Below are 27,065 nucleotides of genomic sequence, written 5' to 3' on the forward strand. Positions count from 1 at the left end.
CAAAGGGGGAAGAATTTGATGCCAAAACCCTTCCTATACTTGGGAGAAATCTAGAGACTAATTCAAGGTCATGTAAATTTAGAAACTAGACACAATCCCCTCCCCACGGGAGAGCCTAGAAAATGCATCTGACCCGCCTTTGCCCAAGATAGGAGGAAGCCCCCAGGGATGAGGCATGCGCTGTGCCAGAAGGGCACACTTGGTGTCCTTGGAAAGCTTCTGGTTACAGTGCCCTGCAGCAGCACATGGAGACTCTGGCCAGACGGACTCGTGACGAGGAGACCAGACTCTGCGACTGTAGTACACTCTATGCCTCTGAGCAGCTGCTTTTAAGCTCAGCTTTTAAGTCAGGTCGACAGGTGACGGCGGCCAAGACAGCGCCTGTACCCTGTGAGGCCTGCCCCTCTCTGGCAAGTGGGACTGGGCCTTCTGCAAAACCTGGCTGGCTTCACGTCAGTGAGGCAGCAGCTGCTCAGAGGCCGCTCAGAAGGCCCTGACACAGAGACGCCCAGAGGAGACTCAGAGCGAAAGCAGATACGTGAAAACACCCGTCCGCTGTGTGAAAGGTGCTGCATTCAGTGGAATGAAACCAGGCCTGGGTTTTTCCCAGGGCCTGCAAATTAAGTCGGCAAATTTAAATTTGTTGTGTCACAGACTATGCTCAGAGGCCTGTGACTAAGTTTAGTCTGTCCATTACTGCAGTCCTACAGGTGAGAGGAGGACCAGGGTCATCTGAACCAAGCCCGTGGGTGCAGGAGAAAGGGTCACGGCGGGTTTCCTGGAGTGGGTGACGTCAACTTCAAACTAACTGTGCCTTAGCACCACTGCAGCTCAGGGGAACCAGAAGAAACCACCATGTCAACTGCAGGGCAACCTTGCCTAACAGAGTCACCTCTTCTCATCTCAGCAGGTGCCTTTACAATGTCCCATGGCAGTGGCCAACCCCTACTCTGCCTTGTCAAACATCCCCAGCACCGCCTCTGGGCCAGGCCCCATAGGCTGGCTGATTCAGGAGGTAGCTTCTTGAGTATACAGTGTCTGCAACAACCAGTGGTTCCTATGGCAACCACGCCACCCTCGGCAGGACGAGGAAGACTTCGGAAAGCCCAGCGACCACAGGCAAAGCCACCAGGTTTGTGAAATGTGAAGAGGCACTTGGGTTCCTCGATTCTCACCCAGAAAACTCCCTTCCCTTTGGGGATCCTGCAGGCTTCCTCAGAACGTGACTCCCGTACCTCTGCCCAGTTACGCCTTTACTCATTTATTTGTGTGCTTTTCTAGAACCTTCCACAAGGAATGGAAATAGGGGGTGGGCTCTGCCACAGCTCTGACCATCCTGGGTTGGGATGATCTGTCTCTATGCTTCCCCCCGTCAGAGGGCAGAAAGTGTCCTTGTCACCTGGGTACCCGAGACCTCGAACCTGTGTGAGGTAGGGTCTCAGCGAATGTCTGTGGCTCGCTGAATGGACACATGATGGCCACCAAGCAAAGGTCAAGTCGAAAACTAAGACGAGGGAACCCACCGAGGGTGGAACGGACAAGTCCTATCCGCAGCAGAGGAGGCTGGCATGGCCCCAGCACCCGGGGGCTCACACCCTGCCTGCCTTCACCACGGGGCCCAGGCGTCAGTGGGTCACGCCACCTCAGAGTCCCAGCCCTCCTGCCCCCCCCAGGCATATTAGTGCCTTGGCAGCCTTCTCTCCCCCACCCACTCTGGGCTGCAGTGACAGGTCATCCCCCAGGCATTCACAGACCACGAGCCAGCCCCTTGGTGAGCACACACCCTCGTGGGCCCCCCTGATCTCCACGGGGCTTGCATCTCCCAGAGCAACGCCCTGCTTTCCCTGTACCACCACGCTTTTTCAAACAAGCTCCCTGACTCTGCTGCTGCTGATCTCTGGGACCCTGGTCACCCCACTTCACAGTCATCCATTCGACACAGAAGCCAAGCACTCACACAGTAACTAACTAACCCCACGCCAGAGCCAAGGGGTGGGCCTGCTGGGGGCAGACACAGTCGCCATTGCATGAGGCCAAAGAAAACGGGGCTCTTCAGAATGACACAAAGGGAGGTGTAGTTACTCAAGCAGGGGCTTAAGCAGTCAACTCGGAGGAGGCGGCCGGTGAGCTGAGCGTGAAGACGGCAGGTGTGTATACCTGCACACAGATACCAGGGCGTCCCAAGTCACCTGCACAGACCAAAGCGCTATGGAGATGCTGCATCAAGAGTCCAGGGAGAAATGGGAGGTCAGCAGATGGACAAAGAGGCAGCACTGCCTCGGACATAAGGAGGGGAGAGTGGGACTCTTGGAAGAGAGTGACTCGGCAGCAGAAAGCCACATGAATGAGAACCAGTGGTCTACCGGGCACCGCCGATGCCATCCAGGATGGTAATCGCCACTGGCTGACCGGTAACTGACGCCCTCTACCTGCCTAACGCTCCCTCAGTATGAGGAGACAGCGGAGTCCAGATTCAGCCAACCCTGAGTCGGTCTGGAACGTGAAGGTCAGGACTCTGGCCAGGGGCCCACAAAGGTCTGAGGCCCAGGGCTTCGTCAGACCATGGGCCTGGACAAGACTTAGCAGGAAGCGGGTATGCATGCCGTACCAAGTGGCCGCCCCTCCCCCACCTCAACCTGAGCATTTTGATGATTACTTCATGGTTTTCTTATTCCTAAGGAGCATCCTTAGAGAAGATGGGAACAGGTGGAAGGGGTGTTCACCAAAGCCACCCCTTCCCAAGGAACAGGCATGGCTAAAAGCATCATCATGTGGCCAGCAAACCTGCTCCCTCCCCAAGGAGCCGGCGATCGGTAACCTGGAGAGAGGACCAGACAGACCCTGTCTGTCCGTGTTCTGCTGTGTGCACATCCTGCAGCACTGAGCCCCACTCTGGGACGCCCAAAGGACGTGGGGGACTGAAAGGTCCAAAGGGCACACGGTCAAGGCCGCAACGGTTGGCCTCTCCGTGACAGTATGAGAAAAACTACAAAAGTCTCATTGAGGTTTAAGAACAAACCAAAGGGAAGAAACGTGACTTAGGCTCTCAGTGCACACAGCTGGTTTCACATTCGCTGACACCACGAGCAGTTAGCATGCCGCTCTCCGAGCACCGGCGGGGGCACATGTGACCCTCTGGGGTCTTGTTCTGCTTGCCAGCAGCACCCTCCCCATTACTCCCTGCCCACCCGGAGAAGGAGAAGTACGACTCCCTGGCTTCAGCCCCCAGCGTGGCGGAGGGCTCTCCCATCTCGCTCCCATAATTACTTTCCAAGGCGCAGACCCATCGCCTGGGAACACTGACCTATTCTCTCAGCTCCGGGATCACGACCAAAACCACGCGCTGCCCCCTCTCCCACTCATCTCAATACCAGGGGGCGGGGAGGGCGGAGGGAGGGGGGACGACGTGGCTCTAAGAACTGGGAGATGCTAAGAAAAATCTTGCAGAGCAAGGAGAGGCTGGGAGTAACTGGCAGCAGCCAAAGCAAAGGCAACCATGAAGGGAGAATAAGGACCTACCTGCCCAGGGGCTAGGAGAGGGGTGCAGCCCCCAGACCACAATGCTTCACGGCTGTCCCGGAGCTGGGAAAGCCACGACACAGAGCCCTGCTAACAGGGAGGACCCTGCCGCTCTCCCGGACCCTCTCAACAATGCTCCTTTTTTCTTGGGCAGTGACCCCACTTGTCAGGGCTGTTCTCAACAAGGCTGCCCTGGGGACTGTTCCATTGCTCCCTGGGTGGCCCCCTGCTTGGAGACGCAGCCTAACAGGGCAGTCCCGATCCCTGGGGGCCCCACAGGAACCCCCTGATCAGAGCAAACCTCCCAGCCAAACCCCTGACGCCAGGGCAAAGTTGCCTCCGGGTCCCCTGTGTGGTCAACAGGAAGGAGAGCACGTCCTCACCCAGGAGGTCAGATCCCGTCTGCCTGCTTTCCCAAGGGCGGGAGGGAGTGTCTGCCTGTATTTCAGACACGGCCAAGGGTCAAATTCACACTGACTTCTAACAGAAAGTCAAACTTTAGTAAGGATTATTAGGTATTTCAAGAAACATTGAAGGGTGGGATGAAATGGCCACCACTGGTGAAGGTCCAGCCAGGCTTTGCTCCAACCCCAGGACGGAGCAGCCTGAACCCTACGACCACCTGCAAGCGCTGACTGACCCCACTTCGCAAAAGGGAGCCAGGCCCGGGACTCATGAACACCCAACTGCAGATCACAGGCTAGAACACAAACCAGGCTTCCAGAGGGTGCAGTCTGTAAACCCAAGACAGAGTAATGCCACTTGGTACCCCACATGAACCTCAAACATGGCTGTGTCTGCTCACCAGGAGCTCAGATTCTACAGTGTCCCGCAGCAGAGACAGTGAAAGTCACGTAGATGGGAAAAGATACCAGATGTGGCTATAAAGTAATGCAGCTTAAAAATTTAAAAAAAAAAAAACAAAAACAAAAAAACCTCTTCAAATTAATAGCTGTTCATTTTAAGAGATGATTAAATTCACACCAGACAATTCTTCTCTGATCTGAGATAACCCATATTTTGCTTTACATCCCTCCGATGTTTAGATATATTTGTCCCCAAGTTGGAATCATACTAAACAGATTTGGATCCCACTTTATAATTAAACATGCTACAATGGACATTTCATGTATCATTACATATTCTTCTAAATCACTGCCATTTGAAGATCAATAAAGCATAATTTATTTAACCAACTCCCTACCATTTAACATTTGGTTGTTTCTAATTGTACAATAACATAGGAAAAAAAGGGTTAAAAGTATCCTGTATACTCTTTTTTTTTTTTTAAGGGAAAAGAAGGGAGGGATATATGTTTAAGCCTGGAAAACGATTTTTCTGAGGACAAAGAGGTAAGATCCTAGCAACTACCTAAAAATCCATTTAGTGGAAAAACCTCAAGCCCTGATCCTGCCAGAAAATAAGATGTGTTATTAGCTATACCAAAAACCTGTGACCTATTTCTTGCTCAACCCCTTCCTGAACCGAGCCCCAAAAGATGTCCCCCAAGTTCTTGAGTATGTTCCCTGTGCTACTGCCATGGATCCAGGGAGCCCTGCTGTGCCCAGCTCTCACGGGGACACTGCCATATCAAAGTCTGCCACCAGCTCCCCTGGTCCTGCAGAATGGAGCTGAGGTCCTAAGTGTCCACCTCCCAGGGGGTCCAGCCCCAGCCTGCCTTCGCGCCCCCGCCCCCACTCCATCCTTGCACCTACCAGGCAAGCAAGACTCCTGCTCACTGCTCCCCAGAAATGGCCTGCGCCCCCACCTCGTTTCAAACAGGTTTTCCATGATCAATTGACTCCTACGAGAATCCTCCTTCACCCTTTGCCTGCAGCTTCATAAACCTAAGGCACTGGTGTCAGACCACAGAGCCTGCCTGGGCCACCGCTCAACCCTACTGTGCTTCAGTGAATGAGGGGTATGTTCACCCGTCCCCCACGGCTCCCACCACTCGCCACCCTACCCCTGCTCCACAGACCCGCCAACTCTCCATCCAACCTCAGAGACCCGAACACTCTCTGATGGGGTCAGAGAGTATACTGGGGTCCCCACACACGTCCCCATCCATGCTGGGAGGTACTCCCAACGAAAGATCATCCAGTGCATCTTCTATTGATTCAGGCAACATTAAGGTAAAACTGCCTTAATTTTAAAAACTACAGCCTGGCAGGCTCTTTATCCTCATTATCTCCCTGCAAAGAGGGAACGATCGGATGATTTCCCATTTTACAGACCAGAGAACCACATCTGTGTGAGGGCGAAGAGGAGTGAGCCCGAGGCCCGTCCTCGCAGCGAAAGCCAGACCTGTGCCAGGGTCCTTGACCACAGCCCTACAAAACGACGATGACAGCAGAGAAGGTCTGTGGCACACCTGCCATGTACAGGCACCTTCATATCCCATACCTCAATCCTCAGAAACCCACTGTGGTGGGAGCAACCAGTCACTTCGTAGGCTGAGGACATGAACCTGTGCCCTGCACCTCGCAGTCACAGGTGCAGGTCTGCCGGACTCGAAACGCGCCTCTCCCCACTCTGCCGCCCCAACGCTCTCGTGACCGCTCAGTAACTGCACGAGGCCACCCGTGAACACAAAGTGCTGCTCAGCACAGAAACAGCCCCTCCCTCCTCAGCCACACAGCTCCGTCCCTGTCCCAGGCTGGGCCTGGGTTTGGGGGGAAAATGCCTGCTACTTTTTCAAGTCACTGAAACCCCCTGACATGTAGCCATTTGCTTGAGACTGTGACCTCACCCATTTTGAGGGTGTTGATCAAACTCCCTTACCACGGACAAGGCTGAGGCCAGGGCCAGGGTAGCGCTGGGCCCCAACAGGGCTCTGAAGAAACGTTTTAAAACTCAGCCTGTGCTGCCTGCATTTCCGGGGGAACTGGGGCTTGTGGGTGACCCAGGTACTGGCTCAGGATGCTGGGGGGCTCGGGAACAGAGGGATGTGCTAGCAGGCAGAGAAGGGAGAGAAGCCTCAGACAAGGAAAATTGAAAGTTTCGACCTTATCCCTGTACTGACCTGAAGTCCAAACCCTTTCTCATCCAGCAAGATAAGAAAATCAGGATGCCCGCCAAGGCCCACACTTTGAGGAAAGGTCTCAGAAATTTCTTGGTCTTGGCACAAAATATTGATCTAGGTTGGCCATCTGGGCCACAGGACGGTTCACGGCACAGACAGGCGTAAAGCTGGGGCTCAGAGAGGTAAAATGACTTAGCCAAGATCTCACAGCCAAGGATACAAATCCGCCACCCACCATGCCCCGAACCCTGTGTGTGAGCAGAGGAGAGGGGCGCGGGTAAGGGTTTCCCTAGGGGAGGCAGGTGAAAAGGCGAGCCACGTGGATTTCTGAAGGCAGGATACCAGCGGGAAAGCAGGAGAGAAGCAGGGACGGCAAGTGCAAAAGCCCGCGCGCCCTCTGGGGTCACTGCAGTGCACACTGAACACAGGCGTGCGCCAGCCCACGAACCGTCCTCTCCTTCGGGGCTACTACCAACAGGAAATTCCACGCGACCCTGTCGAGCAGGGAAATGCCTGCTGGGTCCACACTGGCAGAGCAGCCCCACCCTGCCCAGCCCTGCCCGCCTGGAAGAACAAAGTACTCGGGCCAGGAACCTGCACCCAGGCCAAGGCCGACCTGGGCCCGGCCGGGAGGGGGCGGGTTCTTATCTGTGACCTGATTATGGCCAGACTGGATTACCAAGGCTGGAGGTCCTGCGATCAGCTACCTGTTAGGGAGCACCTGTTAGGGAGCACATCAGGGTTCTGGAAGTTATGCTCAAAGCAGTCTCTTCCTGGCCAGTCAGCGGCAGGCCTGCCATCCTGCCCAGGGACCCGCAGGGAGCTGCCCCAGCCCTTCCCACACCATAGTCCCCATCCACCTGACAGCCCACCCACACCTTTCTGCAGCCCTGGTTTCAACTTTGTCCCTGAAACATTTACAGCATCGAAGTCCACTATTCGGGCACCATCCCCCATCCTGAGTTCTGAGCGCGTGGGCGTTTTGAAAAATGCCTTCTCCCCTTCCCCAAACTCTCAACTCCCATCATTCTGGAATCCGGCTTCTGAATGACCAACCTCTGGCCTCTCTCCTCTTGGACCCATCACCCACGAAGGCCAGAGCTGGCGGCTGCAGGGGAATTCTGGTGGGTGGCGAGGAGCAAATGGAGAAGCGCAGAGGGAGTGTGAACAAGGTGGGGGGCTCAGGGCAACAGGGGCTGGCAGGGAGCGTGGGCAACTGGTTTACACATCAGCAATGAATTCAAAGGAAAACTAAGTTCTCTGTGGGCCAAGGGAGACACTTGCAGGCCAGATACTGTCCAAACCACCAGTCTGCGATCTGCTCCTCAGAGGGGACAGTTGAGGCCCTGTCACAAGGAAGGGGAACATGACGAAGGCCTTGTTGGTAATCACTGAGAAGTCCAGGACAAAATTCAGCCCCAAGCCCAGGCCAGTGCTAATTAACCCCCTTCCCACACCTGCTGAGCTGAGGCCTGGGTGAGAAACGCTGCATGAGGCTGGAGGTCGGGGATCCCCCAGGGCCCTCCAGATACAGGACTGAGAGCTGTCCACACAAGGCCTGGTATTGATTCATGAGCAATATCTAATCAATGCTGACCATCCCCCGATTCCATGGGGGTCTCAGATCCTGGGGGAAGGAGGGGCAGTGGCCAGGGACACCAGCCCTGCCAGGTGGGGAGGGGAATATGGTCTCTACATACAGGCCCGGTTGGAGGGGCCGCCTTAAAGCACCCCAGCTGGTTCAGAAGGAAAAAGCAAGAAAATTCAATGACACTCTGACCAGGGACCTTGGCAGGGGCAGGTGCCAGGACCAGTCCGGTTCTGGAGCCAAAGAGGTAGAGGAGAGGGGCATTTAAGGCCCCCAACCGTGCAAGATGTACCCTAAAAATCCAGAACCAGAACCTTGACTTCACAGCCCGTGCCCCATGGCCTTTCAGCCCGAAATGGTAGCCTGATGACAATTGGCCAGGCACTGCTGTCCTCGCCCGTACATGCCATACATGCCTAGCATTTCAAGATCAAATCACACCTGACCTCTGAGAAATCAGCAGAGAGGCCAGTTACCTCTCTGGGCAAACACTCAGGCTCCCTGTCCCTGCCTGCCTACAATCAGCCTCCTGCACAACTCCAGGCTGGGCCACTTGGCCAGCCAGGAAACTACAGAGGGCAGCGGGGTCAGGGCCGCCTTTTAATTCGACATCTCTAATGATCCCCAAAGAGCACTGGGGCAGACCGCCAGGCCTGAAGTATGCGATGCCTTCTCCATAACGAAGGTGCCTCAGTGGGGGGAAAGGCTACAGGGAAGGGGCTGGTGCGCCCACTTAAAAGATATTACAGCACTTAGAAGCCGATTAGAGACCCTGGTTTGCATGCAAATCAAAGAACTGATTAATAAGGACCCGTGATGCAAATTAAACTATATTTTTACTGCTTTAAACTCTCTAATTCAGACTTTTTTAGTGCTGAGTCCAATCTCTAGCCTGGAGAAAACCCAATCCCCCCCTGAGCCACAACTGCCACAGTACCCTTCCCGAAACTGCCCTCCTCACCCCCTCGAAAACCTGCGATGGCTCCCCACCGCTCCTGAACGAGGATGTGCACTGCCTCGAGCCTGCTTTCCACACTCACTGTTCGCTGCCTCCCAAAGCAGCTCACTACTCTGGTTGGACAGGTCCACTCCTGGCCCTGGAAACTGGCCTCCAGCCCTCGGCCTGCACACACACACAGCCCTCTCTGCCCCTACCCCACCCCCCACCGTGCTGGTCTTCTGCAAATGTCCGTATGTGGTCTGAACCATGCCACGCTCTATCTTCACTCTGAGAGCACCTTGACCTGACCTCCCAGGCGGACCACAGGCTCAACTTAGACCTTTCTGTGGGCGGTGCTCAGGGTCTCAGCCACGTACGAACTTGCTTACAGAAAAGCCACGCCATTAAGCAGGCCACGGGCTAGTTCCATTCTCTGTTCTCTGAAGCGGAAACCAGATCTCAGAGACCTAGCGCAAGCCAGGACCCTGGGATCTGCGCTGGGTCTGTCCAGCTAAAACTTCCTCTCTCACGTGTCCCCTCGTGTGCGCTGGATAAAAGAAAACCATGAACCGTGTCCCTGTCATAAAGGAGGTAAGAGCAGCACACAGGAAATAAATAGTAAAGCTGCTAGACCCGATTTGGTGCTGAGGCTCCCAAGTGCTCTGAGTCTTTGGGATCCACAGGAAAGGGCCAGGGAGGGAGGGACCGTGGGGAAACCACCACCAACGAAAACAGTTCCGATGACATAAATTTGAGTCCTTGACGGTGTGCCGCCTGTCATACCTACCTCTGGACTTTCTGAGAAATACATGCTCATAAATTCTATGTATTCATATTTCCTTAATTTTTTTCTTTCATATCGAAAATCTGTTGCTGGCAACCTAAAGAACCTTAAGGTCTTGTCGTACACAAGGTACAATTTGTTATTTTAATATGACATACGTCCAAATGAACATGATCCCCAAAGCTATCCACTTGGGCATCTAAACTGGAAATACCACAGTAACAATTCTCAAAGCATTGGTGTCCTCTCTGGCACACACTTTCAGCCTTCGAAGTTTTGTTTCAGTGATGACCTGTTCATGTCCCAAAGGTGCAACGTGATCTTTAATAACAAAACAGTTCAGCCAAGCTCAGAATAGTCGGTGAAGGTATATTTGATTGTGGGAAATGCTGATTAAAAATGACTTAAATCATAAGGACAGAAAGTTTGGAGAGACAGGGGTCTTAGGGTGTTTCAGCAAGAACCCAGCCTCTTTTCAAGTTTTTATTCTGCTATGCTTACTAGCGTAGATTTTTGTCCCGACTGTGACCATGGTCACAAAATAGCCACCACAGCTTCAGAGACTTTGTCCCCAGAGGGTATTTGGAAGGCAGGAAAAGAGGCCAAGAGGCAGGCAGCTGTCCTTTCATAAAAGAGGAGATACTCTCTCCCCTTACATCTTACTGATCAGAACTACAGAACGTGAGTGCTTGTAACCGCAAGGAAGGCTTGGGATCCGAGTCTCCGGCAAAAAGAACCGTGTTTTCATGACAGGCCTGGGTCGGCCACCAATGCCACTCAGAGCCAGATGGGACTGTGTGGAAGATGAAGAGTGAAAATATGCCGAGAAGACAACTTCCCAGATACTGAAGAATAATGGAGCCCATGAGCCCCTTAAAAGTCCTAAAAACCCACCTGTGTGGCTTACAGCCTGACCTTAGGGGTAAAGTCAACAAACAGATAGGAATCATTTATAAGGAGTCTCCCATGTGCTGGGGGGTCTCTGCTGGGGACTGGGATGCAGGCCTTCGAGGACCTTGGTGAGGGAGAATGCCATCGACCAGAGACAGCTGAGAATCCTGGGGGAGAGCCAGGAGCCTGGGCACAGCCTAGACGCGGCACCAAGGAGGGAGGGGTTCTTCGGAGGGGAGGGGGCACAGGGAGGTCGGGGAATACTTCTGCTAGGAAGCAACACCTGACCGGTATCTGAAGGATGAAAGCAGGTACGCCAAGGTGGGTCATGAAGGGCGTGTGCAGCGCCATGGAGATGGGGCAGTTAAGGGTTTGCTGGTGTTGACTTGGGGAGTGACAGAGGCAAGGTGGCCGGGTTGGCAGGGCAGAACAGGGAAGCGTGTGGCAGACCACTGTGAAGAGCTAAGACTTTCACCGAAAGACAACGAAAGCAATGAAAAGTTAAAGCAGGGGAGTGACTCAGATGTTGGTGATGAAAGATCACTCCACACGGTTGGGGCGGGCCAAGAGGCAGGGAAGACAAAAGGGAGAATCAACAGGACCGGAAAAGTGATGAGATGTGAGGACAGAGGCATCTGGACTGGCTGCTCGGATGAGATGGGGGCAGCACCTTCACTGTGCTCCAGGAGATCAGGAGCAGCAGGTCTGGAAGGGGAGGTGGTAAAACCAAGCTACAGAACACCGCCAGTCCCAAACATGCCAGGTCTGCTGGTGGCGGAGGGCAGACAAACTCTCCTGCTGGGAAGTGAACCCCCTGCTAAAGAGAAGTGAGGAACAGCCTGCCTGAGGCAAACCAAGGGCAGGGGGCAGGAGGAGATCTTATCACTGCCTTAAATAGACACGCAAACTACTCCTCAGGAGTTTACAAAAGGAGGGCTAGGTTACGCTGATGGCTAAGAAAGCCCACAGTCTGTAAAATTATAACTGAGCTGCCATTTGTAAAAGTCTTGTCTTCCAAGAGCCTCTAGCTGGCAGGATACGGCCCCTCTTACCTCACCCGCCTCCATGCAGTGAAGGTGGGAGACAGGTACTTCCAAATCCTGCTTGTCCTGTAAACCAGGGGCCCCCAGCCCCCGGGCCATGGACTGGTACCGGTCCGTGGCCTGTTAGGAACAGGGCTGCACAGCAGAAGGTGAGCGGCAGGGGAAGCATCCTCTGTATCTGCAGCCGCTCCACAGCTCCCCAGCACTGGCATCACCGCCACAGCTCCACCTCGGATCATCAGGCATTAGATTCCCTTAGGAGCACTGGTCCCTAGTGCCAAAAAGGTTGGGGACCGCTGCTGTTAACTATTAGGTGTCCCTATCCTGTACACAGAGGCCCTTCTCTCTTGAGCATCATGCATCCCAGGTGGTTCTCCGAGAGCCCCAAGGAGCAACTCCAGCCCTGTCCACTGCAGGAGAGAAAGGAACGAAGGCAGAGTCAGGGGTCGCAAGCAGGGATCTCCTGCAGCTGACCCTTGAAAGCGCCCCCGCCACTCCTCGCGATCCTACCTGGCTCCTGTGCCCCTCTCCTCCCATGACGAACATGTCCCCCTTTAATCCCTTCACCCACTCAGAGAGGTGGCAAATCAAAGTCCTGGACAAAAAGCCTTTCGGCAAGCTTCATTCCTGAAAGATGGGGTCAGATGGAGATGGGTTAGAGGCCACCACAACCCTGCTGCAGATCCCGCCATGACCGGCAGCGTCCAGTAGGTGGCGTGGCCTCGAAGTCTGGGGAGGAAGTGGGCGACGCTGAGCGGTCAGCAGAAAGGAGACCAGCAGACGCACCTGTGCAGATTTACGTGCTACACTTCTGGACAACAGAATCTGGAAAGTGCTGAAAGAGATTCGAAGTCCACCAAAGCCAGATACTGTCTTCCCACTGACCAGAAGCTCCTCGAGGACGGGGACTTCTACTCTTCGCACAGGACATGGCTGGCCCAGCACACAGAAGAATGACTGCCCGATGAACCGTCAATGAATCGATCACATCGATGCCGGCCAGACCCCCAGTATCCAGGGCCTTGCAGCCCTGGCCGCCCTGCTCACCTACAGCTCCACAGCGCTGTGCACACACGCACCACCTCCATGACACAGGCCTGGGGGGCGAGCAGCCCCGCCTCCCCACGCCAGCGGTTTTGACCTTCTCTGACCTCTAACGCCTCGCCTGAAAGGAAATCGAACGTGGAGACCTCCCCCAAATCAAAACCAGATAAAAGATGCTGCTATGGTTGAGCAACGGCCACCGCCTGACTGAAAAAAGGCGGCCCCCCTAAAGACTCTCTGGGTTCCTCACTGAGCCCAGTTTGGAAACTGCTGTGCTAGCTCCTGTGGCCGGCCCAATCCAGTGAGCTGGGGAAACTGGTGAGCCTCACAGTTCCCGAGCACGGGAAGTAGGAAACAGCAGATGGAGATGGCCTTCCATCTGAAAGCTGAGTGACTGGCCAGTCCCTGCCACTGTCACAGACACAGCTGGCCATTTCCACAGCTTTGGCTGCGAATGTCAGGAACAAGCGCCCACGTCAAGAGTAACTCCTAACGAAATATTCTAGCATAATCTATTCCTGAGAGCTCAGGCCAGAGCTTGCTTGGGAGGGGCCATAATCTCTGCCTGGGGGTTCACACGGGGGCAAGGGGGCTGAGAGAGCAGAAAACACCCTGAGTTCAAATCCCACCTCTGCCAATTAGTAGCTCTGTGCCCCTAAAATTTCCACATCTAAAAGGCAAGATGGGGGGTAGGGATAAAAATAAAATAAAAGGCAGAATAATTAATCATCCCTACAACCGTCTTGGGGTTTATCTGAGGGATCCTTTCAAGTGCTTTATAAACCACTCCCAAAAGTTAGCTGTACCCACACTGATTTCATTACTGAGCTTCTAAAAGGCCCAGCAGAGCAGACTTAGTTTCTACAGAAGGCCTTTCATTTCAGATACCAGGCGTCTGGGCAGCCCGCTTCTCCCATCAGGATCCCAGGATCCTGGGCTCCATACTGTTCAAAGTCTTGACGTCACACCTGGCTGATGCCCTCGCCCAGGGAAGCTTGGAGTCTGTGCTGTCCTTGCCCTGGGGGTCCCATCTGCCCTGGCGGAGGTACTAAAAGAACCCCCTGAGACCGCCCGAGAGTGATTCAGTGGCTGCAAGCTCACCTGATCTCTTGGCTGGTGACCAACCCATCTACCCCCCAAGCCCTGCATTAGTAGAATACCTGCCTGTACCGCCACCCTCCTCCCAAATCCAGATCCCCAGGGGGCTGCGGCTCAGGCACAGAGGAAACGTACTATTGTCTCCCAAACCCAGGTCCAGTCCCCCACTCAGACAGCAGGCAGTGCCACGTAGGAAAGGGGTCCGGACACAATCCCCTAGACACCCCCAAAAACTTGCGAAGAGCTTCGATGGCTCTCCAAGTGGGGTGCCCCACCACTGTTTAAAAAACAGCTGTTCTCAGACAGGGGTCCTCGGACCAGCAGCATCAGCATCACCAGGAAACTTGTCAAAGATGCAAATTCTCAGCCCCCTCAGACCTACTGGTTCAAAGACTCCGGCGTGAGGCCACCGCCTGGCTGAAGGCATCCTCCTGGGGATTCTGGTGACACTCAGGTTTGAGAACTGAGACTCTAATCCAATGACTCACCCTGGCTGCACATCGGAATCACCCAGGGAACGTCAACGTAAACCAGAGCTCAGGATCCACCCCCCAGACACCTTGACCTGGTGAATGCTGCCCATCCGTTGTTTTTTCAGTACTTTAAAAAGAATGCAAGGAGCACAGAGGATTTCCAGGGCAGTGAGATTATATGATACCTCATGGTGTGCGATGCTAAGATATAATACTACAATGTGATACGATGATAAATACATGTCATTATGCTTTCGTCAAAACACGTAGAAGTGACAACACCAAGAGTGACCCCTAATGCAAACTGTGGACTTTGGGTGACGATGACGTGTCAGTGGAGGTTCATCCAGTTGCTGACAAATGTACCACTCTGGTGGGGGATGTAGACAGTAAGGAAGGATGTCCCTCTGTGGGGAACTCTGCAACTTCCACTTAATTCTGCTGTGAACCTAAAACTGCTCTGAATAACGCAGTCTATTTAAAAAAAAAAAAAAAAAAAGCTCCCAGGAGACTGTAATTCAGGTGGTCTGTGGAGCCTGGGCTGATGGCCCAGGAGGAGGCCGAGCAGGACAGCCAGGCTTCAGAGTCAGCAGGTAAGACCGCACAGGCCTGGAGAGATCAGAGAAGATGCTAGGAGGAGGAACTCATGCTCACGACTGAAGGAGGAAGAAATGGGCTGGGAGAGGAAGTGGACAGAAAGGGCTTTCTTGAAAGCACTTTCTTGTAGCCCATCCAACGATGCATTGCTTCCAACTCTCCTCTTAACATCGTCCTTCCCCACATCCGCCTTCACCCCTCCCTCTGGGGTGTCAGTGCAAGTGCTCACCTGGGAGTCAACCACAGTCCCCTTTCTAGCAGGTGAACTTAAGCAAGTCCCTGCACGTACTGGGTTTGACCTCGGTTTCTCCATATGTAAATGGAGGGTACCAAGGGGCTCGAGTGGGGCACCGGGCCTGGCACAGGGTAAACACACATTAACGCAGGTGGTCAGAAACAGGCTGGTGCAGACTGAAGCCCCCTCCTGCTGGGTGGAAAACAATATCCAGACAACCGACGTTCTCGTCTCTTGCCAGCGCCACCTCTTGGTTTGGTGGCTGGAGTTAGAGGGTGGAGCCCGAGAGGGAGCCCACAGCCCCAGGGACAGGCTGGAAGCACTGGGGAGAAGTGCCCTTCACCCCACAGAACTGAGTGTCTGCTCCGGGCCAGGGGCTGGGAGGACAGATCCTGCACACCTGTGACTACAGGGGGGCTCCAGCCCCTTCAAGGGCCAGAAGGTCATCCCTGGGGTGCTGGCTGCCCTCCAGGGTGGCCTCGCCGTGGAGCCTGGGTCACCCAGGGCAACGGGAGCCCCCGGAGGGGACGCCCATGTGCTGACGGCGCTGCTGCTTGAGCACCAGTTCCAGAGAGAAGCCCGGGGTCCACGTCACCAGACACAGCACATCCTCTGCCTCCTCCCGCTTTTTTGCCTTTTGTTTTATAAGCCTTTTATTAAGTGTAATGTAACAGACGAGAAGAGAAAAAGCACGCATCCTAGGTGAGCGACCTGACGAACGTTCCCAAACTGACAACCAAGCGCACGACTGAGAAGTCGGCAGGAGGGTGCCAGCGGGCTGTCCCGTCCTTACGCAGTAACCGTCCCCAAAGGTAACTGCGGCCTGCTTCTATCCGCAGAGGAGAACTTCACGTAAACGTCGCGTGTGGAGTGCCACTCTGGGACTCAGAGCCCCTGGCTTCTTCGGCTGAGCGACAAATGGGATCCATCTGGGCTCTGCCTGTGGCGGCCGCTGGTTCATTCTCAAAGGATTCCATCACGCGAACACCACACGACCTGCACATCCATCCTACGGCTGGTGGACATTTGGGCTGTGTGCACTTCGAGGGTATTGTGAGTACGGCCGCTTTGAACATTCTATGTCCGTCCTCTGGTGGACACGGACACTCCTTTCTCACGGGCACATACCCAGGAGGGGAACTGTGGGGCCAAAGGGTAGCATGTGCCCAGCTTTACGAAGCCCTGTTCCAAAACCCCTAACCATCTCTGTTTTCTGTCTCTCGTCCATCTAGAGAGGGACGCTCCCGAGGGCAGAACTCCCGGAGCAGACACTCGATGAACACCTGGCAGGCCAACTGAGCATCTGCAGTCCCACCTGCACAAAGAAGCTCTCAGCTGTCCCTCTGGACACCTCTCAGCTGGCCCTCTGGTCCCTACCTCCAAAGGTGCCTTCCCTATGCCTGAGGCTCCGTCCTCCTCCAGCCCCTAACCCCAGCTGCCCCCAACTGGAGACTGAGGGCCCTGGGCACTTCTTGCCATTCCTACAGAACGAGAGTCCAGGCACCTGGGCAACGCCCAGCCTCAAGCCTTGCCCTGTGAAGACCGGCCACCTGGAGTGGCATTCCAGGCCAAGCCCCCAGGAGAAGGTGGGGCAGAGCTTGCAGAGCACCCAGTGAGCTCACAGTTGGGAATGAGCAGGGAAGTACGGTCAGGTAGCCCCATGGAGCTGGGGCACGTGAGGCTTTCGGGCCACAGGGGAGCTCTGGTGAAGCTGGAGCTGACCCAGTCAGGGAAGGTGGAGAGGACTTCAAGGAGGAGGTGTCTCAGGAGCTGCCTCTGCCGAGATAGCTATAGTTCTCCACAGACAACAGAACACCGGGGAGGACAGTGCAAGCAGGGTCTGGCTTGTGCAAAGCTGGGGTGAAGGTCAGATGGGGCAGGGTTACGGGGCGATGCCCACTGTCCCTATGGTGGCGGGGACAAAGAATCACCAGGCCAAGGTCTCTGGGCTCTGTCCTGAGGGTGATGGAGCCTCAGAGTTGTCCCAGAGAAGTCACCCCATGGCAGTGTGGTGGGCACAAGGGAGAAGACACCTGTCATCTTTTAATTGCAGACTCTGACCCAGCAGGTCGGTCTGTAGTTCCCACAGGTGCCCCCCAGTGCAGTCATGTGCTGGTTCCCAGACCACATTTGAGGCAGCAAGGGATTGTGGGAGCCTTAAAGAAGGGAATGGAACAGCGCATCCCAGAGGGAAGAAGGACCAAGAGGCGTGAGGTAGAGCTGGAATGGAATCGGAGTCTTAAACAGCTCATCAAGGGCAGCAGCCACACAGCTCCGCTTCCCAGGACCAGCCCGTTCCAGAACCTTCCACAACACCTTGGAGCAGGGCCTCTCCTCCAGAGCCTCAGACCCCAGCATCGCCGTGGCAACAGCCCACAAACACGGGAGCCCAGGCCTCAGTGCCATAAACAACCATGACAGATTCAATAAATATAAATGCACTACAGCAATTTGTGGGGAATTTATGAGAAATTAAAATTTCAACTTGGACAATAAACAACCCATTTCAAAATTTGCCCCACTTAAAGTTAAATAAACCGCATGCGAGCATTTTTTGAGCGTGATGTTGCAAGACTACAAAACAGGGCTTGCTGGGAATGCTTCCTGAGCCCCTTAGCTGGGTGCTGCTGGGAAGAGCACATACGCACGTCTGCTCACCTCGCAAGGCGCTTTACCGTATATAAAGCACCTCCGCCTGCACCTCCCAAATGCCACCTGGGAGACGGTGGGACAAGTATGATTAACTTATGACGAAGAGCTTTGCAGTTAGTTGACTGAAGCACCGGGACTTACCCAAGGTCACACAGCTGGTCAAAGTCAGAGACAGGATGCAAACCCAGGCAGGCCCACTACAAAGTCACCATGCACACACGGGCAGCCACGTGTGCATTTCCTATACATAAAAAAATTGCACTGAGTGCAGTATGATGTGGGGAGCTGGCTGAATTCTCTAGAAATCTGCCCTATTTAAAGAACATCAAAGGGGCCTGCTTCAAACAAATCAACTAATTCTCAGGCGTACACACACACACTCACTCACTCGCCACCCAAGGGGGGCAGAAGGGCTCAGATCTCTGACTTGTCAGTGCAAACGTGGCACCTTCACCAGGCTGTCTTCAAGATGAAAGAAACGAGACGCCGACGGTGAGAACACGGAGAGGTTTCCTCCCCTGCTTTCTGCAGTCAGAGATTTAGAGGAGGAGAGAGCGAGATGGGACCCCAGAGACCCCATGAGGGCCATCGGCCCATCTCACAGAGAAGGAACTGGAGCCAGGCCCCGAGGCCCAGGGCTCCGCAGCCCAGGCCTGGGGCCTCCAGCACCCAGGGACAGGCTGCAACCACGTGGGAGCCTGCAGGTGCCCCCGGTCACTCCAGGCGTGCACGCTCCTTCACCCAAGTTCCCAGTTGAGCAATACACTAATCATCTCTCGAGTAGCTACAAACAGGTGGGGGAGACTCACCAGCTCTGGGCACATTGTGCCAGCAGGAGCCTCCCCAGCTCCAAGGTGGGCAGGGCCCCCCACTTCTGATGCAGCTCTAGAGTTATCTGTCTCCCTGAGACATGGGCACCAAGGTGGGCAGAGGCTTAGTCATCTCAGTGTCCCCAGAGGACAGCAGAGGGCCTGCTGCCAGGGGCCAGGGTGGACATCTAGTGATGAAAACAAATAAAGGGACCAAACCCTCTTGTGCCCTGTGTGTCAGGTCCCAGAAAGGACTGACCACCACCAACCAGATGACAGAAAATGGGCCCATGGCACAAGAGCCACAGGGGCACCTGGAGAGCCAAACAGGAAAGTCAGAGCTGGGGGCCATGCTGGAGTCTGAGGAGGGACAGGAGACTCTGGGTCCCTCTCCCAAATGCTGAGATGGCACCTAGGGGACCGTAGGACAAAATGCTGCTCTGCTCTGAGGTCCACAGAGTCACAAAACAGGAGGGAGAAGGGTGCTGGTCTCTCCCTGCTGACTCTCCACCAAACTCTGTGCCCAGGAGGCTGGCCTCCAAGGACCGAATCACTCAGAGTCCTGGGCTTCCAACTGCCTTCAGCCAAGAGGGGCCACACCACGCCGAGATCGGAGGGCAGGAGGAGAGAAGGGCTTCTTCAACGACCTGCCTTGGGCAGGGGCTGGAGGCAGCCGGGGCAGGCCCTGCCCTACCAGCCCTAGGAGCCATAGTAGCCCCCACAGCTAGGCTCTCGGTGCCTCTCCAGCCCTGTCTGGTCCCTTCACCCTGCCCACACCTCTGCTAGCAGTCCCCACAGAAAAGTCACCTCACAGAACCGCCTAGGGGCAGTTCTGCCTCTCGCCAGGTCCCTGGCTGAGATGGAGAGGGGCAAGCCCACGTCATGGAGCATCACGGGGTCAGAACATCGGGAACAAGCCTGAGCGGGAGAGACGAGAGCAGAACCACCGTGAACGGAGCATGCGCCTCCTCCCCAACAGAGAGGGCCGGCAGAAGGCGGCAGGCCGGAACAGGGCAGCGGCAGCACAGGGGGCAGCGGATGAGCTTGGGGATGGGGTGACCCTGCTCTGCTGTAAGGCCCATGCAAAATACTGGGGGCTAAGTCATGGCAGCCTCGGAAAACTCAGGAACAGTAGGTAGTTATGGGAAACCAGGCGGGTCTGCTTAACATGAGGGAAGGGGGAGGGGGAGAGGAGAGGATTGGGAGGAGGGAGGGAGGGGAAGAAGAGAGGGGAAGGGAGGAGAGGGTGGCCGAAGCGGGAAGAGCCCAGGCTATGGAGGTCCAGCCCAACTGGGTTCAAAGATACAATAGTTGATACTTGCTAGCTCTGTGACCTAGGATGTTGTTTAAGCAGGTGACATATCTGAGCCTCAGTTTCTCCATCTGCAGAATAGGGAGAATAATAAATAGGTCCTGCCTTACAGAGCTATTCTGAAAACTAGCCGGATAAAAGTAAAAAGGTCCAAGAAAGATGGAGACGCAGGATTGGCAAGGACAAGGAACTGGTTCAAAATCACGTGGTCAAGATTCACTGGGACAGTGACCCGTATCCTCACTGGAAATTCTCCTCTAAAGCCTGGGCTGGACCCAGTCCACCAGGGAAGCGCTGTAGAGATGGACTTGGGGCTGCACCCAACGCCCCCACCCCAAAAGGGAAGCTGACATGCGAGCTGGTGTTTGCTATTCTTTTCAAAAACTAACTTTTCAGTCCTTACCTCCCTGAACCCAAACTGGCCACCAGAGGACAGGGATGACACCTGACACACCACTAGCAGCTACAGATTACTGAATGCAGGCTTTGTGACGGCATTGTCCTAAGTGCTCTGACACTGTCTCTCTAGTCACAGTCATCCTGACCTTAGAGGCAGGTGCCATGGCAACCCTCTTCTGGGGGTGGGGGGTAAGGCTGTGGCCTAGGGGGCAAATAACTAGGCCAAGGCCTTGCTGCTAAACAGGCCACCAGCACGTGTGTGGATAAGGCTGGTCCCTTGGCCACGGGGTGATGCTTGCGGCCTCTGAGGGAGGTGAAGTATGGGATGGGAATCTCCCCTTGGCTGGCAAACTGCAGGTGTGAGCGAAGAGAAGCAAAGCACCTGAGGGCAGGACGGCCCCCCACAGAGGTAGATGAAGGACTGCCATGTGCCATGTGGACGGACCAGCCCGGGGAAGCAGCCTGCAGCCCGGAAGTGCTGGAAAAAAGCAGGACTTGACCACGTGGAGACCAACCCCCTGCTTGCCCACCCACTCTCTCTAACCGTTTTCCTGGGTCAAGAACAGATGCTGGGTAAACGCCCACTGGCAGGGCCGCAGCCAGGCCCCAGCCTCCCGCTGAAATGGGTAGAAAGGGGGGTCTGGGGCATGAGGGAGAAAGAAAGAAAGAAAGGAGGGGACACCTGAGGGACAAACAGATGCCGAGTAAGTACCTGACATTCAAAAGTCCAGAAGGACAAACTCCAAAATGATGCTCCCTTTCCACAATTCTCTATGTTTGGGGTTTTTTCCCCGAGAAGTACACATTCTTTTTATAAACTGCAAAAACAGTAACTATTACTTGCCATTTTTACAGCCCAAAGAAATAATCACAGGCTTGCCCCAATAATGTCAGGACCAGATGTTCAACACAACACTGCTTACAATTAACAAACCAGAACCATCGCCAACATCCACCAAGAGAATTCAACAACTCTGGTTTCTGAGGGAATATTATGCAGCCACTAAGAAAACAAGCTTAAGTAGAACATTTAACAAAAGGGATGAAATGCTAACAATATGCTAAGTGTACTTGTGGGGAGTGATTACGAAAGCATAACAGTTTTGTTTAAAATCCATAAATACATGTTCTATTTCTACACACAATAAAAAACCCTCAAAGGACATTTGTGAAGTGTGCCTGCTGGTTATCTCCAAGGTGCGGGTAAACACGCTTTGCTCCCGCCGACTACGTAGGAGGCTCTGCTGGAAAGCCATTTTCAAACCCCTTCGGGAGGGTTAGAGATCGCACAGGACTGAGGTGAGCTCTGGCCAGCAGCCCTGGCCCCTTGGCAGCTTTGCAGCAGCAAATGGGTCCACAAAGGCCCAGCTGGAGGGTCCCTGGGCTGTGCTGGGAACAGACTAACTCACGGTCAAGGCCAAGGCCTGGCCGTGTCACACCTCAGGGGGTTTCATCTTCTTCCCATCAGGGGTCATTGTCCCCATGAAACAAAAATGAGGACACTGAGGGTCTCAGACAGCAAAGTGAGGAGGTGGGGCCTGGAGCTGGCCGGGGGACACCCGCATCTCTAATGAAGTGAAAGCCTGGAACAGTCGGCCCGCAATATTCCCTCGGCACACAATCTTACCAAGCCCTGGGCTTAGGGGAAGGCTGGGCCTCTCATCTATCAAGTTCAATAAATATGTGTCCCCACCCCCATCAGGTATGTCCCCTCTCCCCCGTTCCCGCCCAAGCCAGGTCCCCTCCCCAGAGGCCACATTCCTAGGCCACCGGTTCAGTCCCCAGGCATTTTCCCATCCAGGCTTTTGATGATCCCGTCAAAACACTGCAAATAACTTATTTCCACTTGGCAGGGCCTGCAGCAAAAATATTGCCCTAGCAGAGAGAAAGGAGTGAGCCAAGGGCTGCTGCATGCCAGGAGGCTCACCCCCCTGCCAGGGGCCCAGGGGCCCCACCCACCAGGGGCCCCATCCACCAGGGATGGAGAGACTCAGAGGCCAAATTTCTGTCCAGTTAGACAAAGGAGAGGGCTTCCCAGAACCCCTCAGGTGATCTCAGAAGCAAGAAGACCAGGGAGCCGCTGAGAGGGCTTTCCCACCCCGCAATCCAGCCCCCTGCAGGGAGGCCTGATCGCCTGCCCTCGCCTCATCTCCTCCTCCGTCGATCTCATCCCTATCTGGCTGATGGGCCTCAGAGAGGTTTCTCCACTTGGCCTGGGTTGCACAGCTACAAAGGGGCCAGGTCTCTGGATGCAGTCTTCTGAGCAGAGAAGGCACCGGCCATGCCATCGACACCCTGGAATCTGACTCCGGCTCTGCTGCTCACTTGCTGGGCAGCACAGGACAAAGGCACCCGCCTGTCTGAACCCCAGTGCTCTCACCTGGCAAGTAGGGCACAGGCACAAACAGGAATTAACCTGGGCTGGTTCATGGAGGCCCAGCCCAAAGATGCCAAAGCATTTTGGAACTGTCACGTGGGCATTTCAGAGCTCTGCTGCAATCTTACTGGGTGATTACTGCCTAGGCAATCACCTTGAGAACCCGGGAGCCCTAAATATTCCCCCAGGACACCTGGCCAAAGCCCCCTACCCATCCCCAACGGACCACTGCGCTCCTCCAAAGTGGCTTCTGTGGAGGCGATGACAGCCCTGCTCCACCGCCAAGATCTCGGGACACAGTGCAAGCCGGGTTCTCCTTATAGGGTATTCTCTGAGGCCATTATAGGACGTTCAAAAAGGGATACTCAGACTGCCAGTCGTGCTGGAAAACAGGCCTGCACGGAGGGTAGCAGAGCAAATGGGTCACTGAAAGGGCTGCCCCTGCCTGCCCCTTATACAAGGTACCAGAGAATCCTGATGACGGATGGGGCCAGCGTGGTTCCCAGGGAGGTTTTTAAGGTGAGGGTGGCTGAAGGGGAGAAAGATGGGCCCAAGTTACAGCTCTAGGTTCACAAACTTCTGGAAAAGCCACGAACATCTCAGCTGCGCTAGGGACTCCCAGGGCCTCCCCCAGCACACTGGGTTTGGGAGGGAGCAGGGTCAGGGGTCAGCACCCCTCAGAGGTGATGTTTCACCTCATCCTGGTTGGACCCAGGGAGACCCAGAAAGAGGAAGGAAATACATCAGCCTGTGGCCCCAAATGCACCCTGCCAGGGCAAACTCTGCTCCAATCTCAGCGTCAGTGCGACCAGGCTGCACCCGTCCATCCCTGTGCAGGACAGGACACCCGAGCTAAGAGCTCACTGGACCACAGCAGGAAAAGCAGCCACATGAGCCCTGGCCTCTGTCCTTTTTCTTTCTTTGTGATAACCAATCAAACAAGAGAGATCCCTTTATTCTGGCTCATTATCCAGTCATTCAACTACACGACACCCCATTTAGACACATGTAATTTGGACACACCAGGCTGTGGCCCCACACCCATTCCCCATCCTCTTAGTAACAGAACCAAGTTCATGTGAGCCGACAGCATGTCCAGCAAAAAGGCCACATTTGCCAGCCTGCTGGCCGCCGAGTGTTAGATGCTCAATTCGGACCGAGGTGGTGTCGGCAGCAGTGTGACCTGGGACTTCCGGGGAGGCCAGATGTGAACAGACTCAGGTGTGACTGGGGGTGCCCTGTTCCTACCACCTTCCTCCTACCCGGAATGTAAACACGAGGACTAAAGCCCCAGCAGCCTTCTTCAGCAAGGAGGTGACCTTAAGCCTGGAAGCCAGTATGGAGGACAGTGTGGCACAAACACAGAGAAAAAGGGTCTGCGCAACTTTACGGAGCCCCCGCCCGGCCCTCGGTTCCTGCGTCCAGCTTCTCTGGCACAGACAGAATGGACATACTACCTTCTTTAGGCCACTGTTATTTCCTCTGCTACTGGCAGCTGAATGCAAGTCCTGATGGCTCCACAGGGAAGCTGCAAGTGGACAGGGTGCTGGAGAATGGGAGCCGGCTGGGCAGAAGTGGCTGGACGCTGGGGTCTAGAACAGGCCCCCGTAAAGTACGATGTCCTTGCGTGAGCCTCCTGGATGCCATACTTCTGCTTCTAACTCTCCCTTTCCATCCAGGTCAAGACGATGATTTCTTTTTTTTTTTTTTGGAAACTGACACGATTCTTCAACATTTCAGGAAAGAAGGTTCAATCCTCTCCGTGCTTTTACTCCCTATCTCGAGGACTCAGAGTCCTTTGTGGCAGCCGGTTTCATTTTCCCATGCGCCTGGCTACCAGGAGGCTCAGAAGGACCCTGGTGCGCCCCCACGGGAGCAGGCCTGTCGGAATTCTATGTCCCCCTCTGTTCCTCGGCCTTGATGTCCTTCTGTGACTTTACTAACCTTTCCTTTAAGGAAAGAGGGTATAAAAAGGCATACAGATCACTAAAAGCCAGGAACATCCCCAGACTATGAAAACTAATGAAAGCAACTCATTTATCTCTTTTGAGGATAGTTAAAATGGCAAGTTTTCTAATAAATGAGCGCTTCCTAAGAATAAGGAAAACTCTCCAGTGTGTGTATACTTTCTGACCTTTCAAAATGAGGCTACATGATATATCCGCCTACTGCTAGAAAAAAAAATACTAAAACCTCTCACCCAGCCACAGCCTTTAAGGCGCTATCAAGAGCAGATTAAGAACCTTCCAGAATACACAAATATGTTGTTATTCTATTTCCTCCGTTCAAAGTCACCATCAGTCAGAACCATCACATTAAATGTTCACGTCTCAATTTCAAAAGTGTTAAAAGATTTTTAAACAGGTGTTAGAGAAAGGGTGGGGCAGGGGGAATGTTAGCATATGCATAGAAAAAAAACAGAAGTTAGCAGCTGTTACTTCTGAACAATGAGATGATGGGGAACTTTTCCAATTCATGTCATTTCTGTAACATTTTCATTATTTTCCACTGATTTCCAAAAATACATCTGTAAGTAGAATGCACGCGAGGCGGGAACGGCCCCAGGGGAATGAGACAGGGTCCATGAGCCTAAGTAAGAACTTACAGAGAAGGGGGAAGCCCCCGCACTATGTAATCACCCTATGAAATGGCAGCTTCTGCGCCTACGGGGTGGGTGCACAGGGCCCATGGGGGCCCAGACAAGGGAGGGGCTCTCTCCGCGAAGTGGGGGGAGGGAAGGACATCCCGGCATTGAGTGGCCATGAGCTCAGTCAGACTGATGGCTGAGTGTCCACCACAGGGGGCAGGAAGAGAAGCATGGTGGCTGGGGACGCACTGCGTGGAGGGGCAGGCCGGGGCTCTACACGCGGTGCCTGGAGGGCACATTTGCAGACGTGGCCCGGGCTGGGTTCTCTAAAGCGAGAACCAACTGTCAAGGGTTCTGTGGACCCCTCCGAGGAATGTGTCTTGACCCTGCACCCTGGGCGCCACAGCCAAGCTGTGACAAGACAGGGCTTTTTGAGAAAGAGCACTCTAGCAGCTGGGCAGCAGACGGGCCCGTTCGGGGGAGCGATCGATCCAGATGCCCCGAGCAAAGGAAGGCAAGGAAGCGCTGGTCTCGGAAGTGGAGCAAACCCAGCCGTGGTGAGTGGAGGTTCAGAGAGCGCGGCCTCCTGCTACGAGCTGAGGAACCAGGGCACGTTCTGACTCAGTTTCCCTCCCTGTAAAGTGGGGGTAATAAAAGCTTACCTATCAAATAGAGCTGATGGCAGTGCTGAAGATAGTGCTCCACTGGATCATCCGTGCGAGAGCCTGCAGGAAGGAGCTCCCAAACACGATGAGGCTGCATTCACGTTTCCTTCGATCGTGTCCCCGACGCCGTCATGGTGACCAGTCCCGAGGAGGCACCAACGTGAACCCCTTCTCGGAACCCACACAATTCACACACGTCTCGGCTTTATAACAGCGACCCCGAGACCACAGGCTGACAGAACCACAGCTGGGCCTCAAGGACCTCCTCACCCCCGTGTTGTCCTTCAGTCACCACCACCCCCCGCCAGAGGCCAGCAACTACCACAGTGCAGGGCAGACCCAGCCTCCCGTTTCCAGCACAGGACCAGGCATGGGGACACTACAGGAAACCACCACTGAGCCACTGGCATGGGACACGCCCGTGTACGCAACACGAGTGGAGGTTCGGAGAGATGGTCTACAAGCCATGGGCACCACCACACCATGATAACCTGATGCCTCAGGCTCAGTAACGTCACTTCTATAAGTCCATCCACAGAGAGGACCTCAGATGTGAACAAGCGCGGAGTCCAGACACCCAGCGAGACACCTGGCTTGTCACGGCAAACCGAAACTGCTAGAACTGGAGGCTGCAGGGCAGAGAAAGGGCTCCAGACCTGGCTCACCCACCTCCCAAATGCAGGCCACAAAACTAAGGACACAGAAAAGCCCAACTCGGAGTCACACAATATGCAACAAATAGCATATTTTTCGTAAAGATATGAGAAATTTTGAGAACATATACCAAAAGAATTGTTTTAATGATTATCTCTGGGTTTTCATTTTCAGGCCTATCTTTACTTCCTAAAATGTCATCAAGGAGCACATCTTACTTAATGAGGAAGGACTAACAGGTTTCTCTAACACAGACCCTCAGGGCCTGCTGTCCCCTGTCCAGCGGCTCAGCACTCAGCTTGCTCCTACGCAGACACAGAGCACACCCCAGGGCCGGGTCCTGCCCTCCCAGGCACCAGAACGTCCTGGCTTT

General features: G+C 54.5%; 1 protein-coding gene across 2 annotated transcripts in view; it reads right to left on the reverse strand.

Annotated features, from left to right (window-relative positions):
• ITPK1 (inositol-tetrakisphosphate 1-kinase) overlaps positions 1-27,065 on the reverse strand; it is a 140,594-nt gene that overhangs the window by 71,395 nt on the left and 42,134 nt on the right. Inside the window, exon 1 of one of the 2 annotated variants that reach the window (XM_039884067.1) lies at positions 12,301-12,351. The exons of the other annotated variant lie outside the window; for it this stretch is intronic. Within the exon in view, the coding sequence (XP_039740001.1) occupies positions 12,301-12,336 (36 nt within the window). The 5' untranslated portion in view covers positions 12,337-12,351. Of the gene's footprint in view, positions 1-12,300; positions 12,352-27,065 lie in introns of those variants that run through there. 2 annotated transcript variants of the gene reach the window in all.

This window comes from Pteropus medius, unplaced genomic scaffold (assembly GCF_902729225.1).
Source record: "Pteropus medius unplaced genomic scaffold, Ma_sr-lr_union100, whole genome shotgun sequence".
Classification (NCBI taxonomy): Eukaryota; Metazoa; Chordata; class Mammalia; order Chiroptera; family Pteropodidae; genus Pteropus; species Pteropus medius.